Here is a 19,038-nt window from a genome sequence, read left to right as displayed (position 1 = left end):
CCCTGCGCGAGAAGACCTGGAGAGGGGGCTCCCCGGAGATGTGAGCAGGGGCAGGGCTAGGTTCGGGGAGCGGGAAGGAAGAGGCGGGGCGCCTCTGACCACCACGCCCCCCTTTTAGCAGCAAACGCTTCTCGGCGTCGGAGGCCAGCTTCCTGGAGGGGGAGGCCAGCCCGCCGCTGGGTGCCCGCCGCCGGTTCTCGGCGCTGCTGGAGCCCAGCCGCTTCAGCGCCCCCCAGGAGGATGAGGATGAGGCCCAGCTGCGCAGGTCCGCCAGGCCCGCCTCCGACCCCCCAGGCTCCCTGGAGGCACGGGTCCCCAAAGAGGCAGCTCCAGGGGATGGCTCTGCCAGTAGCGGGGACTCCGAAGCCAGTGAGTGCCCCCTCCTGCCGCCTTCCCCAGCTCCCCGGGGGGCCGTACACTGAGTATTCCACAAGCCCGGTACCGTGTATGCAAGATCTCATGTACTGTGCACACGCCTGCCTGGGTTCTCATAGACGTGAGGGGCAACCCATATCCCATGCTCTCTCAGTCAGCAAACGCATTGGAGCGCTTCTGGGTGCCAGGGTCGTGCCTGGTGCATGCTACCTGCTCCCAGGAAACTGGCATTCCCACGAGGGTGAGATATGGGGAAAGCATTCCAGGCAGAGGGAACTCCTACAGGATGCCCTGACCTTGGCCCGCCTCCTAACCCCCCTGCTCCGCTGCAGCTGGCCAGCCACGCCCAGGGGACCTCTGCCCACCTTCCAAGGACGGGGACCCCGCAGGCCCGAGGGCCACCAACGACCTGGTCCTGCGCCGGGCTCGGCACCAGCAGCTGTCGGGGGACCCGGCGGCGGAGAAGCGGCCTTCCCGGACCGGGGGCAAAGTCATCAAGTCGGCCTCTGCCACTGCCCTGTCTGTCATGATTCCTGCAGGTGAGGCTGGGCCCCGCCTGGGAGGGCGGGCCTGCCCCCGTTGTGTCAGGACAGGCCAATGATGACGCTGCATTTTTCCCGTCCACAGTGATGGACACTGGGGTGGGCCAATGAGAGCTCTGGGACTTTGAGGCGGTGGGAGGAGCAGATACTGGGAGAGCTGTGGTTGCTGCTGGCTTTGACCTCTGGCCACGATTCTATGTCTGCAGTGGACCCTCATGGAAGCTCACCCCTGGCCAGCCCCATGTCTCCACGATCTCTCTCCTCCAACCCGTCCTCGAGGGACTCCTCGCCCAGCCGGGACTACTCCCCGGCTGTCAGCGGGCTCCGCTCCCCCATTACCATCCAGCGCTCTGGCAAGAAGTACGGCTTCACGCTGCGAGCCATCCGCGTCTACATGGGTGACTCAGACGTCTACAGTGTTCATCACATCGTCTGGGTGAGCGCCCATGGGTGGGGTCTGTCTTCCAAGATGGGCGTGGGGTAGAGAAACTCCCCTTTAGCCCCCAGAAATGAGGGGCAGACAGTTCAATCTCTGGATCCAGGCAGCCTGGATGAGACGCCTATGACCTTCAATATCCTTCTCCCTCTGAGCTTGTTTTCTTCAGTTGTAAACTGGGAGGAATAATGACTACTTCATAAGGTGCTACAAGGATGAAAGCAAACTCAGAGCTAGGTGTGGGGCACGTAAGCTCGGGGAGCTTCCTTGTTGCTGATGCCGTTAACCCCACGCTGTGTGGTGCCCTGTCCCCAGCACGTGGAGGAGGGGGGCCCAGCCCAGGAGGCAGGGCTCTGTGCGGGGGACCTCATCACCCACGTGAATGGGGAGCCAGTGCACGGCATGGTGCACCCTGAGGTCGTGGAGCTGATCCTTAAGGTGAGTGCACGGGAGGGAGGCAGTACCCTAGGGACAGGGGAGCGGAGGTCCTGGGAGCTGGAGCTGCCGGGACAGCCTCCAGCAGAGCATTTGTCCCCCTTATTCCCCCAGAGTGGCAACAAGGTGGCGGTGACCACCACACCCTTCGAAAACACCTCCATTCGCATTGGCCCTGCGAGGCGCAGCAGCTACAAGGCTAAAATGGCTCGGAGGAACCGGAGACCCTCAGCCAAGGAGGGCCAGGAGAGGTGGGCGGGGCCTGGTGTGGGGGCGGGGCCAGGGAGGCGGGCGGGGCCCGGTGTGGAGGCGGGGCCAGTGGAGGCGGGCGGGGCCCGGTGTGGGGGCGGGGCCAGTGGGGGCGGGCGGGGCCAGCTGCGGAGGCGGGGCTATATGCAGCAGGCACAGGGGCTATATACAGCAGGCTCCAGTGTTTGAACAGTGGGCAGGGCTGAGATGGGACGGCCACAGCTCTGGACAGGAGAAGGAAGTGTGGGGGCCACGAAGTAAAGAGCAAAAACGAGAGGCCTGGGCGGAAGCACGGGCTGGGACAGTGCCAGGTTCCTGGGCTGGAGAAAGAACATTGGGGTGGTGTCTCGGGCAGGTGGGCGGGGCCAGCAGATATGCATGAGAGAGGGCACAGTTCAGGAGGTGGTCTTGTCCTTTTGAGTGTGTTTAGTCCCCTGGGAGGGCTAGGAGAAGGGAGTTCTATCTGGAATGAGCAAGCCAGGCAAGACTGGGCCAACTGACATAATTTCATGCCTTTCAGGTAGGAGGAGCTAAGAGAGGAAGGTGGGGCCGGGAGAGTGTTCTATTTTGTCTTTTAGTTGTAGTTTTGAAATTGCTTTTTTTATTTCTTTACTGATTAAGGTATCACACATTTGTCCTCATCCCCTCCATTCCCATCCCCCTCCCCTCCCCATGCATTTCCCAACCCCCCTGTTGTCCTTGACCACTGGTTAGGCTCACATGAATGCACACAAGTCCTTTGTTTGATCTCTCCCCTTTATCCCCACCCTCCCTACACTCCCTCTGAGGTCCAACAGTCTGATCCATGGCTCCTTGTCTCTGGGTCTCTTCTTGTTCATCAGTCCATGTTGTTCATCATTTCCCCTGGATGAGTGAGATCATGTCCTACCGGAATAGTTTTGAAATTGTTGTGGGAGGCAGCAGTTTAGGTGTTTACCTATGCTGTCATCTTGGTTTCTCCTCGAGTGTTCTATTTTGATTAGTGGGTTTGGCCTGGACAAGTCGTGAGTGGGTATTTAAGTGAGGAGCCAGCCTGAACTGAGGCAGGTGAACCTTTTCCTTCTCTGATAGGTGAGTTGCGGCAGGAGAGGGAGGGACTAGTGAGGTGGGAGGGGCCATAAGAGGTTGCGAGGAGCCAAGCGGGCCCACGTGGGAAGTTCTTTCGGTTGTGATTGGTGGATTGTAGCTGGAGAAGGCGGGGTCGGAGAGTGGGCGGCCCAGGGGCTTCAGGGGAGCTGGGAGCTGTGCATTTGGCTCTATCTAAGAAGGTACATGGCCCTCTCCCTGTTCCCCAGCAAGAAGCGCAGCTCGCTCTTCCGCAAGATCACGAAGCAGTCCAACCTGCTGCACACCAGCCGCTCGCTGTCGTCGCTGAACCGCTCGCTGTCGTCCAGCGACAGCCTCCCGGGCTCGCCCACCCACGGGCTCCCCGCTCGCTCACCCACCCACAGCTACCGCTCCACCCCCGACTCCGCCTACCTAGGTGAGCTCTGGCCTGCTGGGCCCCCTCTGTTCCCCCCCCCAGGCTCACCGGATGCGCGGGTCCCCAAAGGGGCAGCTCTAGGGGCTGGCACTGCGCCGGGGAAGGAGGGGAGGCCGACCCCCTGGCGGCGCCCGCCAGCGGAACACCCCCTTTTGCCCGCCCTCAGGTGCCTCGTCCCAAAGCAGCTCCCCCGCCTCGAGCACCCCCAACTCTCCGGCGTCCTCGGCGTCGCACCACATCCGGCCCAGCACGCTGCACGGCCTGTCGCCCAAGCTGCACCGCCAGTACCGCTCGGCGCGCTGCAAGTCGGCCGGCAACATCCCGCTGTCGCCGCTGGCGCACACGCCGTCCCCCACGCAGGCGTCGCCGCCGCCGCTGCCCGGCCACACGGTGGGGAGCTCGCACACCACCCAGAGCTTCCCGGCCAAGCTGCACTCCTCGCCGCCCGTGGTGCGCCCGCGCCCCAAGAGCGCCGAGCCCCCGCGCTCGCCGCTGCTCAAGCGCGTGCAGTCGGCGGAGAAGCTGGGCGCCGCGCTGGGCGCCGACAAGAAGGGGGCGCTGCGCAAGCACAGCCTCGAGGTGGGCCACCCGGACTTCCGCAAGGACTTCCACGGCGAGCTGGCGCTGCACAGCCTGGCCGAGTCCGACGGGGAGACGCCCCCCGTGGTCGAGGGGCCCGGGGCGCCCCTGCAGGTGGCCGTGCGCCGCCTGGGCCGCCAGGAGTCGCCCCTCAGCCTGGGAGTGGACCCGCTGCTGCCCCAGGGCACCCCCAGGCCTCCGGGGAAAGAGGAGTCCCCCGGCAGTGGGGAGGCCTGCACCCAGCCCCGCGGGGCCACCCCCGGAGGCCGGACCCTGGAGCGGGACGCCGGCGGCACGCGGCACCAGAGCGTGCAGACCGTGCAGACCGAGGACGGCTTGGGTGGGGCGGCCAGGGCGGTGGCCAAGGCCGCGCTGAGCCCGGTGCAGGAACATGAGACGGGCCGGCGCAGCAGCTCCGGTGAGGTGGGCACGACCCTAGTGCCCATCGTGGTAGAGCCCGAGCGGCCTGGGGCCAAGGTCGAGGCGTCCCGGCCTCTGGGCTCGGACTCTAAGGGGCTGCAGGGATCCACACCCCCGGTGCCTCCCGCACCACAGGTCCTCCGAGGCCCTGAACGCCGGGGGCTGCAGAAGGTGGAGGAGCGGACCACGCCGAGCGGGCCTCGCTCCAAGCCCACCTCCCCCAAGCTCTCCCCAGAGGCCCAGCCCCCTTGTGCAGCCCCTACGAAAAACGCGACAGGGCCCCCAGCCCCACCCACTCCCCTCCTGCAGGCCACCAAGCCCGAGGTGGCGCTGACTTCCAGGTGCCCTGCTGAAGCCGTGCCTCCTTCAGGCCTGACCAAAAGGGCCCCCTGCCCCCCGGCCCCTGGCCCCTAGCGGAGGAGCCGCTGGCCCTGCACTGTACAGCCGCCTGTATACACATGTACACATATAAATAAAGCGTGTCCGTGCTGCGTGAGCTCTCTGAGGCTTCCCCACCTCCCAGGCGAGACCAGGCTTTAGCCCTCTTGCCTGTGTTCTTGTTAAAGGGAGGAACTCTGGTCCTGGTTACTCTAGAGAGGGGAGGGGAGTCTTTCCTTGTGGTCTCACCTGTGAAGAAAAAGTCAACAGCCCATCTACCACTTTCTTTTTATACCTCATAACTTTTTTCTTTTTTAAAGGGTCAGTGTGTGTTTTATTTTTAATATATTTTATTGATTTTGTACAGAGAAGAAGGAAGAGAGAGAGATAGAAACATCGATGAGAGAGAGTCATCGATCAGCTGCCTCTTGCACACCCCCTACTGGAGAATGCCCGAAACCAAGGTACATGCCCTTGACTGGAATTGAACCCAGGACCTTTCAGTCCCCAAGCCGACGCTCTATCCATTGAATCAAACTGGTTTCGACCCTCATAACTTTTTTAAAAAAATTTTTATATTTTATTGATTTTTTTTTTTCCAGAGAGGAAGGGAGAGGAATAGAGTTAGAAACATCGATGGATGAGAGAGAAGCATCAATCAGCTGCCTTCTGCACACCCCCTATTGTTGATGTGCCCGAAACCAAGGCGCATGCCCTTGACCGGACTAGAACCCAGGACCCTTCAGTCCGCAGGCCGATGCTCTGTCCTCTGAGCCACACCGGCTAGGGCTCCTCACAGCTTCTGAGCCAAGTGCTTCCATTTTGCAGGTGAGTAGACTGAGTCACGGGCTAAGGCACACAGTGAAGGCCACACAATAAGGGGCTGCACTGGGGTTTAAGCTGACGTCCACGCTGCTCCTACGTGCTCTGCGGGGCTTTCTGGAGTCCAGGTGCTGCTCTTCTCTCACAGGGTTGCCAGGCCTTCACCAGCGGCTGGAAGGCTTTCCAGAGGGCAGGCAGCTGGGTGCACAGCGTGCCCCCACCCCGGTGCTCCTCCCCATGGTTCCGATTCATGTCGCCCACACAGGCCCAGGGCCCTTCTGGAGCTACACACCACTTGGAGTGGTCCTCCATGGTTCTGAACGTGGGCCCGGCTGGTCCGGGGAAGGCTATCTGGGTCACATCCAGCACTTTCTGGGGCCCAGAGCAGTTGGAGGGCAGGATGCCAGGAGAGTGTTGCCAGAACTGGACCTGTAGGTTGCTTCCAAGAGCTTCTGCCAACCAGCCAGAGTATAGGTCTGCGGAGGATGGAAGGAGGGCATGGACAGGGTCACTGAGCTCAGTTTCCTCGGTTGTCAATTCCTGGTTAACAGTTCTCACTAAACACTATTCATTACTTCATCCACAACAACCCTTTATAGTAGATATTAGTACCCCCATTTTTCCAGACGGGTAAAATGAGAGTCCGGTTAAATAGTGTCCCCCCACAACCAGAAACCAATGGTTGAGCCCAGGCCTGTTGGTTGTGTACCTCTCACGTGTTTATGGCTCCCAAAGGGTTCTAGTTCCTACTTGCAGCTTGCTCTCGGCCACGGGCACACCTGACCCCACCTCTACAGAGAAAGAGCTCTCCAACCCACAACCCCAGGGGGCTCACCATCTCCAAATTTCCCAAATTTGGCAAAGCTCTGGAAGGTGGCCCCTGCCTTGGATGTGAGTGTCACGCTGCTGTTCCAGGGCCGGTTGAGAACATGGTGGCCCTTGGCCACCTCGGCCAGGCCAGGCAATTTCTCAAGGAAGACCCCTTCCAGCCGGTGGCAAAACACGTCGGGGAAGGTGTAGCTCAGCTGGGTGCCTGGAAGGCAAGGGGAAGAGAAAGTTAGGGACTGACTGTTCCACATTCTGGTCTGGAAGCCAGGCAACGCCCTGCTTCCTTGTCCCCACTCACCAATCTTTGAGAACTGGTCGAACGGAAAAGACACACAGAGGAGGGTCTGGCCATATCTGTGGGCCTGGGGAGGCCAGAGGTATGCATCGTGTGGAGGGAAGCCTGGGACACTGTGGATCAGCCAGAAGCCCTCTTCTTTGTCCAGGAGCAGCACACCTGAACCAAAAGACAGGGTCAGGGGGACTGCTCAAGGTCTCCCAACAAGCAGGGGTGCAGCCAGGAGCAGCCTCAGTCCGCAGGGAGCCCCGACGGGGTATGGGCAGTCTCTGGAGCACTGCCAAACTCTCTCTGCAGCCCACTGCTGTCACAGTCCAGAGAAAGCATTTACCTGAGATACCCTGCTGCCCTGCCCCTGTGTCCCAAAGGAGCCCCTCCCGCCCTGCAGGGCAGGAGTTAGCTGCGGGAAAAGGAAAAGCGTAAGGAAGCCAGAGCCCTTCTCCAGCCCCGGATCGGGGCTCACCCTTCGTGTGCCCCCGGCTGGAAGAGTCCTGGGTCCCGTTGGGATTAGGTGGCTGGTCATTGTAAAGTAGGAAGGCAATCTGGGGGAGATGGATGGGGCGCCATGAAGTCTTCCTCCAGGCCGGGGGTCCCCCAGAGTCCCACCTGGGTTCTGCCCGCACCCCGCCCCTTCACCTGGCTGGTGTTCTTGTACAGGGGCAGCAAGCTGCGGCCTACGGCTCCCTTGGGGTTGTCGATGGTCACCGTCCCGTCGCGCCAGCCCCCTGAGTCCGCATCCAAGTACTTATACCCGTTATTGGCTGGCAGCTTGTAGACGACGAACCTGGAGGTTGGGAAAAGGACAGAAACGGAGGAAGGGGCAGAGAGCAAGCCCCAGGCTTCACCCAGGTTTTTTGTTTGTTTGTTTTGTTTTGGGGGGGAGGGGACAGGAGAGGGCACGGTCGGTGGAGCCCCGCACTCACCAGTCCACAGGCTGCCCCGAGTCCCCGTAGCAGGTGAGGGTGCCTGCTGGGACCCAGAGCAGCGCGCCCAGGAGCAGCAGGCTCAGAGCGGCCATGGGGCTGGAGCCGGGAAATCTGTGCTGGGACCCCAGGCGCCGGGTCACGAGTTGGACCAGGGCCGGTCCTTGGTGACTTTCATTTCCCCAAAATCCTCCCGAGAACCCAGGGCGGAACCTCCCGGGATGAAACCCCGCCCCTGAGCTGAGAAGCAGAGATTTGAAAGTTCAGGCCTCGATCCCTGGGGGCGGGGCTTCCCTTTGGGCGGTCACTCCGCTAAAATCCGGCCCTCATTCGTCCAGCCTACGGCCGCCTCCCATTTCCATTGGATGGGACCCTTGATAGGCTCCGCCCTCTGTCGGCCCAGACCACGCTCTTTGATGGCCAAGTGGTTCCTCGCGTCCCGCCTCGGCTCTACTGCTGGCCAATCAGCGCTCACGTTCTTCCGCCAGGCCCCGCTTCTGTCTTTTTGATTCTTGTTTATCCCAATCCACTCTCCCGCCAGGCCCTCCTCCTCCCTCGGCTCACGGGTGAGACACAAATTTGTTTTTTTTTTCCATTCCAGCTTTCCAGCTTGAGGTCCAACTCTTGGGACTTTTACTCTCTTAAGGGGAGTCTGTGCCCTGCCCACATGGCTCAGTTGGTGAGCATCGACCTATATGAATCAGGCGGTCGCAGGTTCGATTCCCGATCAGGGCACATGTCCGAGTTGTGGGCTCAATCCCCAGTAGGGGGCGTGCAGGAGGCAACCGATCCACGGTTCTCTTTTCTGGATGTTTCTATTTCTCCATCTCCCTTCTCCGAAATCAATAACAAAAAATCAATAATAATAAGACTAGGATTTTATTTTATTTTAGAAGTATTTTTATTTTATTTTATTAATTTTTAAAATTAATTTCAGAGAGGAAGGGAGAGGGATAGCGAGACAGAAACATCAATGAGAGGGAATCATTGATTGGCTGCCTCCCGCACACCCCCTACTGAACGGGGGATGGAGCCTGCAACCCGGGCTTGTGCCGTCCTTGGCTGGAATTGAATCTGGGACCCTTCTGTCCGCAGACATAGGCCAACACTTTATATATATATATATATATATATATATATATATATATATATATATATATAATTGATTTTTTTACAGAGAGGAAGAGAGAGGGATGGTGAGCTAGAAACATTGATGAGAGAGAAACATCGACCAACCGCCTCCTGCACACCTCCCACCGGGGATGTGCCCGCAACCAAGACATATGCCCTTGACCGGAATCGAACCCGGGACCCCTCAGTCCGCAGGCCGACGCTCTATCCACTGAGCCAAATCGGCCTCGGCATAGGTGAACACTTTATCCACTGAGCCAAACCAGCTAGGGCTATATATATATTTTAAAATATATTTTATTGATTTTTTACAGAGAGGAAGGGAGAGGGATAAAGAGTTAGAAACATCGATGAGAGAGTAACATCGATCAGCTGCCTCTTGCACACCCCCTACTGGGGATGTGCCCGCAACCAAGATACATGCCCTTGACCAGAATTGAACCTGGGGCCTTTCAGTCTGCAGGCCAATGCTCTATCCACTGAGCCAAACTGGTTTTGGGAGGGCTATATATTTTTTAAAAGGGGAGTTTGTGCTCCTTGTGTTCTCCTCTTTCATTCTGCATATTTTCCTGAGCTAGCCAAGGGGTCACTTTGGATCATGGCATGGTGAAGCGTGCTGTGACTCTGGGGCCGGACTGGGGCCTCTTAGAGGGAGATGGTCCCTGTAAATGCCTCTGGGGTTCAAAGCAGGAGGCAAGGAGGATGTAGCCTGACCTTGGGGTGGGGGGAAAGGGGTGGCGAGGCCTGCAGGATCCCGAGCAGTATCGCTGAGGTTAGGAGATGAGTGTGAGAGTATGCCCCCCTAAATCACCGCTGGGGTTACAGCTTCCTCCCATCTTCCGGCACCGGAAACGCACAAAAGCAGGCCACAGCGGAAGCTTTATCTGGGAGGAGCATTGGTACAGACCCATAACCATTCACAGCGGACTCCAGCCACACGCCGAGCTGGGCCGTTACAGTGGGAAGACCCCTTCTAGAGCCAGGGTCTCTGCGAAGCCTCACCCCAAACCCCTTCCCTTGTCCGAGGCCGCCTGTGAGCTGGTCTGAGGGCCCAGCTCTCCGAGGGTCTGTCTGTCTGTCCCAAGTGTCTGAGTGTCCATCTGAGTCCATGTATTTGGAAGTCTGTCTCGTTGGGTCTACGTGACCCTAGGAAGTCTCTGTGCGGCTCCTGAGGCTGAGGACACCTGGGAGCTTCCGCTGGAGGCTCCCCCAGGTCTGTATGGGCCAGTCCTTCTTCCTGGGGATCTGTGGGGGGAGAGTCCCGGCAAGGGTCCATCCGCGGGAAACCGCCCTGTCCGCGCGGATCCGCTCCTGTTCCATCCCCGTCCCCAGGAAGGTCCAAGTGCTGGGGATGGTGGTGGTGGAGGGGGAGGCTGGCTCAGAGGTGACGCTTCATGTGCAAGGCCAGGTGATCCGAGCGAGAAAAGGCCCGGGGGCAGAGCTGGCAGCGGAAGGGGCGCTGTCCCGTGTGCTTCCTGTAGTGGCGGGTCAGCTCGTCGGAGCGCGCGAACCGCCAGCCGCAGCCGTCCCACGTGCAGGCGTATGGCTTCTCCCCTGGGAGGCGAGGAGAGGAGATCCTGAGTGCCATTGTCCGCCCACCCCTCCCTCAGGCCGCCACTGCGTCGGCCACCCTCCTTTGCTCAGCCTTGACCAGGACTAGGGCGAGGCCAGGGAGGCGCTCACTCTCAGGGGCCTGTGCCCAGGCCTGGCCTCTGCGACCCGACCCTTCTAGTTCAGTACCGGCACCTGGCGCCAAGCCTGTTTTCATTTCCTGGGCCCACGTCACATCCCCTACTACACCACTGGCCCATTCCCCGGGCCCTGTTACCTGCCCTGGTGTCCTAGTCATCCTACAGCCTGTCCCCTGTGGTTCAGGGGACCCTCCAGCTGCTGCCCAGCCCTGCCCCTGGCCTTGACCCTTAGGATCCCCTGGTGTTCTGGGCCCTGTCTGTGGTGATTAGTGTCCCCCCCCCCCCCACACACACACAATGCACCTGGCCCGCCATCTATGTGGACCCCTAAAGCAGCAGTTTCCAGCCAGTGTGAAATACCTGACCATTTAGTCAGGGGCACTGACTTCTTTTCCCTTCCGTTGTTAATAAAAATGACAACAGCTAACAAAACAATAGTCACCGCTGAAACCGGTTTGGCCCAGTGGATAGAGCGTTGGCCTGCGGACTGAAAGGTCCCAGGTTCGATTCTGGTCAAGGACATGTACCTTGGTTGCGGGCACATCCCCAGTAGGGGGTGTGCAAGAGGCAGCTGGTCGATGACTCTCTCTCATTGATGTTTCTAACTCTCTATCCCTCTCTCTTCCTCTCTGTAAAAAGTCAATAAAATAAGGGAAAGAGGAACATTTGTAATAATCTGAACAATAAAGCTATATTTAAAAAAATTAAAAAAATTCCATAAAAAAGTCAATAAATATAAAGAAAGAAAGAAAGAAAGAAAAAATCCTGCTAAGTTTAATGAGATTTCAAAAAAAAAAAAAAAAAAAGTCACTCATTGTCTTGAACCATAAATATTTAGGTCATATAATAGAGTTGTATCTTATTGGTCAAGTAGCATAGGAAGGTTACATCTGATTGGTTAATTCTTGGCACCAGAAACCCTTATGCAAGCATAGGCATCTAATTTTTTTAAAATAGTCACTTTGGAGCAAAAAGGGTAGGTAATTACTTTTTTTTTTTTTTTTGTAAATCAGTCATTTTACCTATTTTTTTTTCAGATCGGCAAAAAGTAGAATTTTTTTTTTTTTTTGGTGTGCTGCAGAATTTTAGTAATTAGCTTATGTGCCAGGAGATGAAAAAGTTTGAAAATCGCTGCCCTAAAGCATAGGTCTCCCTCTTTCTCCTCCAGATTTCTATTCTGCAGCGTAGCTTGGTCTTTGGCTCCCCGAACCCGCTCCTCTTGGGCCCACCTCCTCTGTTTTTCAGCTATTCCTCCTCATCTTCCTGGAACCACTCTGCCTCTGAGCACAGGAAACTGACTCTGCCCTGTATCTCCCTCCCCTCCTGAGCTCCATGCACACAAACTGCTATATATACTCCTGGCTCCGTCCCCCACCCCCTGACCCCGCTCCCAGCTTGTCACAGACCTGAACCCAGCGTCCTTGGCCAGGTCCCTGGCTGGCCACACATGGCCCCTCCCCTCAGCCCCTCCTCCAGCCCCGCCCTCCACTCCACTTGCTAGGCTTTCTGCTCCTCAGCCTGGGCCCAGATCCTTTTTTTTTAAAATATATTTTTATTGATTTTTTACAGAGAGGAAGAGAGAGAGAGATAGAGAGCTAGAAATGTCAATGAGAGAGAAACACCGACCAGCTGCCTCTTGCTACCCCCTACTGGAGATGTGCCCGCAACCAACGTACATGCCCTTGACTAGAATCGAACCTGGGACCTTTCAGTCCACAGACCAACGCTCTACCACTGAGCCAAACCGGTTTCAGCAGATCCTTTTTTTTCTTTTTCTTTTTTTTACTATATTTTTATGGATCTCAGAGAGAAAGGGAGAGAGAAAGAGATAGAAACATCAACGATGAGAGAGAATCATTGATTGGCTGCCTCCTGCACGCCCCCCCCCCCCCCCCAACTGGAGCTTGAGCCTGCCATCCGGGCATGTGTCCTTGACGGGAATCGAACCCGGGATCCTTCAGTCCGCAGGCCGCGATGCTCTATCCGCTGAGCCAACCCGGCCAGGGCCTGGGCCCAGATCTTACCCGTCAGTTCCCTGAAACGTTGCTCAGATGTTCTAGGTCCTCTCTCTGCCCCCACCCGCCTCCCACACCCGGTACCTGTCCCCTGGCCCTGCGTCTGAGGGTCCAGTCCGCTTCCAGCTGCCTCGGTCCCGTTCCTGGCCCTGAGACCCCCTTAGCCCCTCCTGTCATAACGGTTCCTGCCCTGAGACCCCCCTTAGCCCCTCCTGTCATAACGGTTCCTGCCCTGAGACCCCCCTTAGCCCCCCCTGTCATAACGGTTCCTCTCCCGCCCCCTGCGCCGGGCCCCTTCCCTTTCTCCTCGCCTCCCGGCCACGCTGCTCCCCCCCGGGGTCCGCCCCCAGCCCAGCCCGGTCGAGGGGAGCCTCACCGGTGTGGGTCCGGAGGTGCGCCTTGAGGTGCGAGCTCTTGGTGTAGCTCTTGCCGCAGCCCGGGTACGAGCACGTGTGCGCCGCCTGCCGCTTGCGCGCCCAGGAGCGCCGGCTGCGCTTGATGGGCACGGCGCCCGCGGGCCCCCTCGGGTCCCCGGCGGCGGTCCCGGGTCCCAGGCCATTCAGGAAGGAGGGGGGCGCGGCGGAGCCGGGGGCGGGCGCCGGGAGCCCGCGGAAGAGCTGGAAGTGCCCCTGGTACTGCGGCGCCGGGTACAAGGCCGGGTACCCCGACAGCAGCCCGTAGGGGGCGCCGGGCGCCGCGGGCACCGACACCCCGGTCCGCGGGAAATAGCTGCCGGGGGAGCCCGCCGCCGGGCCCGGGTACACCGGCTGCAGCGGCAGCGCCTTGGGCTCGGGAGCCGGGACCAGCGCGAGGCTCACGAAGGCGTCGGGGGCTGCAGCCTGCGGGGCCTGGCGCGCCCAGCCCGGGGGCTCCTCGGGCCCCAGGAGCCCCGCCACCAGCCCCAGGCCGCCCGCGTATGCCTCTGGGGTCTCGGGCTGCGGCGGGAACGGCGCTCCGGGGCCTTCCCCCGGCGCCAGGGCACAGGGCGGAGGCGCGCCACCGGGCTCCGCGCCGGACAGGTTGGTGAAGAAGAGATCCAGGTCCCAGGCCGTGGCCGGATCCCTGTCGTCGTCGTCTTCTTTCTCCTCGGGCGCGTACTCCAACTTGGGCCTCACGTGGAGGAGCGGCCGAGCCTGTTCCGGGGGACCCGGACCCAAGTCCTGCACGTCCTCAAAGCGCCACCACTGCGGGAGGGAGCCCATGGCGTGAGGCTGCTGCGGCCACCAGGGCACCCTCCCCGCCGGAGGGGGCCTGGTGCCCCGATGGGGCAGGCTGGCTGAGCTCCTGAGAGGGTCTTGCTTGCTTGTCTGTGCTGTCTGTCCCACTCCCTCACATTGTCCCCGTCCCCCCTCCAGCTTCAGGGACAGAGGTCGATAGGGTCTGGCTGGAGACTGGAGATAAGACTTACATTATCTGGAGTTGCACTTAGGCATGGGGGAAGGGGTGGCAGAGCCAAGAATGGGAGGGGGCAGCCTTGCCTCAATTCCCCCCCCCCCCCCCAATCTCTCACTCTCACTCCTTTCCAGTCCCCCTGCACCATAAATTCCCAAGATTAACTCTTGGGTGTCTCCTGGACACCTTTGTTCTTTCCTCCTGATCCCTGGCGTCTCCAGGAGCCCAGACCACCACAGTGTTCAGCTCTGAGCCTTCGTTTTCCAAGGCAGAAACAGGCCCTTAGACCACATCCAGATCCCTGGACCGGACGGAGCACCCCCAGCCCTGGCCGCGTCTCTGGATGCAGACCTGCTCCCCACGCTCTGTGACTGCAGACCCGGACCCCAGCCAGCCACCTGACCCTGCCTGGCCTCACCTTGAAGTCTTCCTGTGTGTCTGGAAAGGGGCCTAGGGCAGTCAGCGCACTGATGGAAGGCAAGGTGGTGTCAGCCGTGGCCATGGCTGACGGGCGCCCACCCAAGGGCCTCAGGTCTCCTCTCCCTTTGTGGCCTCGTGGGCTCTGAGGCTCTGATGGCCCCTTGGAAGGCTCCTCTCTGCTCTCAGCTGATTGGCTGCAACCCCTGATAAGGGTCTGGCAAGGCGGGGGGTGTCACCATTTCTGGGGAACAGACCTTGCCTTGGCCTGTTTGGCAAGGAGCCTTTTAAAGACTGACCCTGCGTCCAAAGCTCAGTCAGATGTTCAGGGGTTAGGGGTCCAGAGGTCTGGGGGTTCGGGTGTTATATAAAGCGAGGAACTACTGGCTCCCCCCAAAAAGGAAAGACTTGGAGGCCTTTCATTTACCTACTTGGAGAGGGGGTGACAGGTGGAATGGGGATTCTGGGAAGGGGCTTCCAGGTCCCCCTCTCCCTCAACTGGGGCCCTGCAAACCCCCCCTCTCTCTTCTTCCCTCCCCCAAAACAGAAACAGCCGTGCTGATGGCGGGACTTGGCACCAGCTCCCTGCCAAGCCAGGCATTATCAGACGCCCCAGACGGTGGAGGCTGCTATCAGGTGGGGGCCCAGAACAGCCAAAGCTCTGTCCCTGGTGGGTGGCAGGGCTGGAAGCTGGGGCTTCACATTAGCTTGCCTTGAACTTGCCTGGGTTGTGAACCTTCAGCGTCTGAGCCCAGTGGCAGGAGGGGCCCCTGCTAATCAGCCCCCACCGCCTACCACGGACTCCCAGGGAGCACTGCGGGGAGTGGGGCTGTGTGGAGGTTGAAGCTGGTGCCACTGCAGCTGGGTCTGGGGAGAAGCCACCTCCTGGATGGGATGAAAGCATTGGATTGGACCACAGGAAGCACCTGACTTGTGGAGAACCATTCCAGCACTTACCCTGGTCCTGCTACTGCCCGATTTCTGTCCCACATGGGGGCACGACCCAAGGTGCTGCACCCAGGACCTGCACTGTGGTGCCGTGGGATCCCCAGGTAGGCAACGTGAACGCACGTCACAGACATACAGTTCACACATACATTTACATATGTGACACATGTAATATGCAATTACATAATGACACACATTCCTGGTCACCTCAGCCACACTGACCATGTAGACCCTGCCATGTACTTGTCTGTGCAGCACATTGTGGTCAGGAAGGTACAACCATGTGCTGTTTACTTACACAATGGTGTAGTAACATAATCCCTCAGACAGAATTCATAATCACACAGAATTACCCGATCACATACAAATCATACAATTATAGTGGCATGGTTTAGCTACAATTAAACAGACACAAGGGCATTCTTGGATATGTTGTCACAAACCTACAGAAGACTCCAAAACCGGTTTGGTTCAGTGGATAGAGCATCAGCCTGAGGACTGAAGGGTTCTGGGTTCAATTCCAGTCAAGGGCATGTACCTTGGTTGCGGGCACATCCCCAGTAGGGGGCGTGCAAGAGGCAGCTGATTGATGACTCTCATAGATGTTTCTCTCTCTCTCCCTTCCTCTCTGTAAAAAATCAATAAAATATATATTTTTAAAAACTATAGAAGACACAGTCACACAATCCTGTCAAACACAGATGCAGCCTCAAACACAAAGGTATATAACCCAGTAGCTTACAACCTTTTACAAACACACAATGATACAGTTATACACACAGCTAACATTAGACACAGACACACACAGTGCCATACAAAATCTACAACCTCTTGCAGTCATGCCACCTACTACTGGCCACCCAATTGTACAGATACCAATGCCCAGCCATAGGGGCACACTCATACAAACGCAGGCAACTACACCAACATGGAATTAAACACCCTAATAGGGAAAGACACACGACCTTGCCCAGACACATGACCTTGCCCAGACATAGACACCACACAGACACACAGAATTGCATCACACAAGAAGACAAAAAATTATCATGTGCTAATATATTTTTTTGGATGAGGGCAAAAAGTAATGTAAAAAAAGGAATATACCAATTTTTAGCAATGGTGTGGGGAATTGAAGTCCCAGTACCCTGCTGGTTGGAATATTAAATGGTGCAACTACTGTGGAAAACAGTTTGATGGTTCTTCAAAAAGTTAAACTTATGCCGGGACCGGTTTGGCTCAGTGGATAGAGCGTCGGCCTGGGGACTGAAAGGTCCCGGGTTCGATTCCGGTCAGGGGCATGTATTATTACCTTGGTTGTGGGCACATCCCCAGTAGGGGGTGTGCAAGAGGCAGCTGATCGATGATTCTCTCTCATCGATGTTTCTAACTCTTTATCCCTCTCTCTTCCTCTCTGTGAAAAATCAATAAAATATATATATAAAAAAAGTTAAACTTAGTGTTACCATATGAACCAGCAATTCCGCTCTTAGGTATACCCCCAAGAACTGAAAACAGGGACTCGAACACAGCAGCATTATTCACAATCACCAAAAGATGGAAACAATCTAAATGTCCATTATCAAATGAGTGCATAAACAAAATGTGGCCCACAGTTCATACAATGGGATATTATTCAGCCATGAAAGGGTTGAATTTATAATACATTTTACGATGAACCCCTAAGACAAATGGAAGAAACCAGTCACAAAAAGCTACCTATTGTTATATTTATATGAAATATCCAGAACAGGCAAACCTATAGAGACAGGAAGATTAGTGGTTGCTAGGAATTAGAGGAGGAGGGAATGGGAAGTGACTGTTAATGGGTACAAGGTTTTTTTGGGGGATGGAAATGTTCTGGAACTAGATAGAGGTAGTGGTTGTGCAACATTGTGAATGTACTAGATGCCACTGAACTGTACACCTTATTTGTTTTAATATATTTTTATTGATTTCAGAGAGGGAGAGGCAGAAACATCAATTATGAGAAATACTGATTGGCTGCGTCCTGCATTCCCTCTTCTGGAGATTGAGCCCACAACCCGGGGCCATGTGCCCTTGACCAGAATTGAACCTGGTATTCTTCAGTCCTCAGGCCGACGGTCTATCCAAACCAACGAGGGCTTGTACACGTTAAATGACTACTTTTATGTGACTTTTACTTAAGTAAAACAAAATGGCTGGAGTTAGAGTGGTTTTATGAAAAGAAACACCATCTCTTAAAATTTTTTTTTTTTTTAATTTCATAGAGGAAGTGAGAGAGAAACATCCTCTACTGGGGAACTGAAACCGAAACCCCGATCATGTGCCCTGACCACAGAATCACACTGTGACCTGATTCATAGATTGACACTCAACCATTGAGCCACACTGGCTGGGAAAAGCAGAGTCTCTTTTAAGGAGAGATCTTGGTTTAGGACAAAGCACTAAACAGGCATGCTGGCTCTGAAAGATGAGGGTCCAGAGGAAAAGAGGCATTTGGCTGGGAGGTAAGGCTTCTGGGATGATGTGGCCTGTAGGAATACTGGACTTTGAAGGATAGGAAGCCCTGAGCCTTGATTTTGGCTTCCCCCTGGGCATAGAGAACTCCAGCACCCACAACAGCTTCAGGACAGGGAGCTTTGGAAGAAAGGAAGTAGAAAGAGAGAGGTCACTGGCTGCAGGAGGGGGGGGGTGTCCAGAAAAATAAGAGCTATGCAGAATCCCGGATATTTCAGGGTGGTGTTGGACTGCCTATTGTGGGAGGAAGAAAATTCAAATAATTTTATTTAAAAAAATATATTTTACTGATTTTTTACAGAGAGGAAGGGAGAAGGATAGAGAGCTAGAAACATTGATGAGAGAGAAACATCGACCAGCTGCCTTCTCACACCCCCTACCAGGAATGTGCTTGCAACCAAGGCACATGCCCTTGAACAAAATTGAACCTGGGACCTTTCAGTCCGCAAGCTGACGCTCTATCCACTGAGCAACACTGGCTTTGGCTTCTTTTTATATTAAGGAAAATATGGCCCAGAACGTGGGAGAATCCAGGGACACCAGATATCAGGCCCGTGGGGACTTGCAGGCCAGAGATCATACTCAGACACAACCCCACAGTCACTCCCATCACACCCAGTCACAGTGTGTGAGGCAGAGCATGCTGCACACTACACTTCCCAGAGAATCTCGTGGGAGGAAGTGTTCCTGGGTGGGCAAAGGCCTGTTCTGGGAATTGGGAGGCCTGGATCCCAATCCCGGTCCCTGCTCTGCACTGTGACCTTGACCAAGTCTGTTTTGCAATCTGGACCTTATTTTTCCCAAATGCAATGGGCAGGATATGGTAGATGTATGTCTTTCATATATAGGTATGTTCAAGCACCCAGACATATGCAAACTGCATAAATGCTCTTTTTAAAAAATGTATTTTTCTTGGTTTCAGAGAAGACAGAAGAGGGAGAGATAGAAACATCCACGATGAGAGAGAATCATTGATTGGTTGTTCCCTGCACGTCCCCTCCTGGAAATCGAGCCGACAATCCAGGCATGTGCCCAGACCGTGAATCGAACCAGTGACCTGGTTCATAGGTCGGCGCTACACCAGTTGGGCCACAAATGTTCTTAAAAGTGATCTACTTAAGTAAAGCCACTCATTCAAGCATATGTCAAGTCAGGCACATAATTACGTACAACTGCA

The 19,038-nt window shown here is 56.6% G+C and overlaps 3 protein-coding genes across 5 annotated transcripts in view; 1 reads left to right on the top strand and 2 right to left on the bottom strand.

Annotated features, from left to right (window-relative positions):
* Positions 1-5,015, top strand: part of MAST1 (microtubule associated serine/threonine kinase 1) — a 34,960-nt gene extending 29,945 nt beyond the window's left edge. For 2 of the 3 annotated variants that reach the window (XM_036422848.2, XM_036422846.2), the window contains 8 exons: positions 1-40; positions 119-369; positions 708-914; positions 1,124-1,353; positions 1,669-1,791; positions 1,903-2,039; positions 3,333-3,520; positions 3,687-5,015. The exon at positions 1-40 is cut by the window's left edge and continues 136 nt beyond it. In XM_036422848.2, the coding sequence (XP_036278741.1) occupies positions 1-40; positions 119-369; positions 708-914; positions 1,124-1,353; positions 1,669-1,791; positions 1,903-2,039; positions 3,333-3,520; positions 3,687-4,933 (2,423 nt within the window). In that variant the 3' untranslated portion in view covers positions 4,934-5,015. The remainder of the gene's footprint in view (positions 41-118; positions 370-707; positions 915-1,123; positions 1,354-1,668; positions 1,792-1,902; positions 2,040-3,332; positions 3,521-3,686) is intronic. The other variant, XM_036422847.2, reaches the window with a different exon arrangement.
* Positions 5,016-5,589: 574 nt separating this feature from the next.
* DNASE2 (deoxyribonuclease 2, lysosomal) lies at positions 5,590-8,029 on the bottom strand. The gene is given in 7 exon segments (XM_036422857.2): positions 5,590-5,863; positions 5,865-6,195; positions 6,555-6,752; positions 6,846-7,001; positions 7,306-7,384; positions 7,479-7,626; positions 7,766-8,029. Coding segments are annotated over 7 exon segments (1,131 nt in total). The 5' UTR covers positions 7,861-8,029; the 3' UTR covers positions 5,590-5,739.
* A 1,728-nt stretch (positions 8,030-9,757) lies between these two features.
* Positions 9,758-14,538, bottom strand: KLF1 (Kruppel like factor 1). Its single transcript, XM_036422859.2, has 3 exons — positions 14,413-14,538; positions 12,979-13,786; positions 9,758-10,450 (listed from the first exon to the last, which is right to left on the bottom strand). Exons 1-3 carry the CDS (start codon positions 14,494-14,496, stop codon positions 10,275-10,277), a joined length of 1,068 nt encoding a protein of 355 aa, XP_036278752.1. The 5' UTR covers positions 14,497-14,538; the 3' UTR covers positions 9,758-10,274.
* Between the last annotated feature and the right edge of the window lie 4,500 nt (positions 14,539-19,038).

The sequence above is a fragment of the Pipistrellus kuhlii genome, unplaced genomic scaffold (genome assembly GCF_014108245.1).
Source record: "Pipistrellus kuhlii isolate mPipKuh1 unplaced genomic scaffold, mPipKuh1.p scaffold_m20_p_73, whole genome shotgun sequence".
Taxonomy (NCBI): Eukaryota; Metazoa; Chordata; class Mammalia; order Chiroptera; family Vespertilionidae; genus Pipistrellus; species Pipistrellus kuhlii.
The sequence above is the reverse complement of the archived record's forward strand: the minus strand, read 5'-3'. Positions and strand labels throughout refer to the sequence as shown.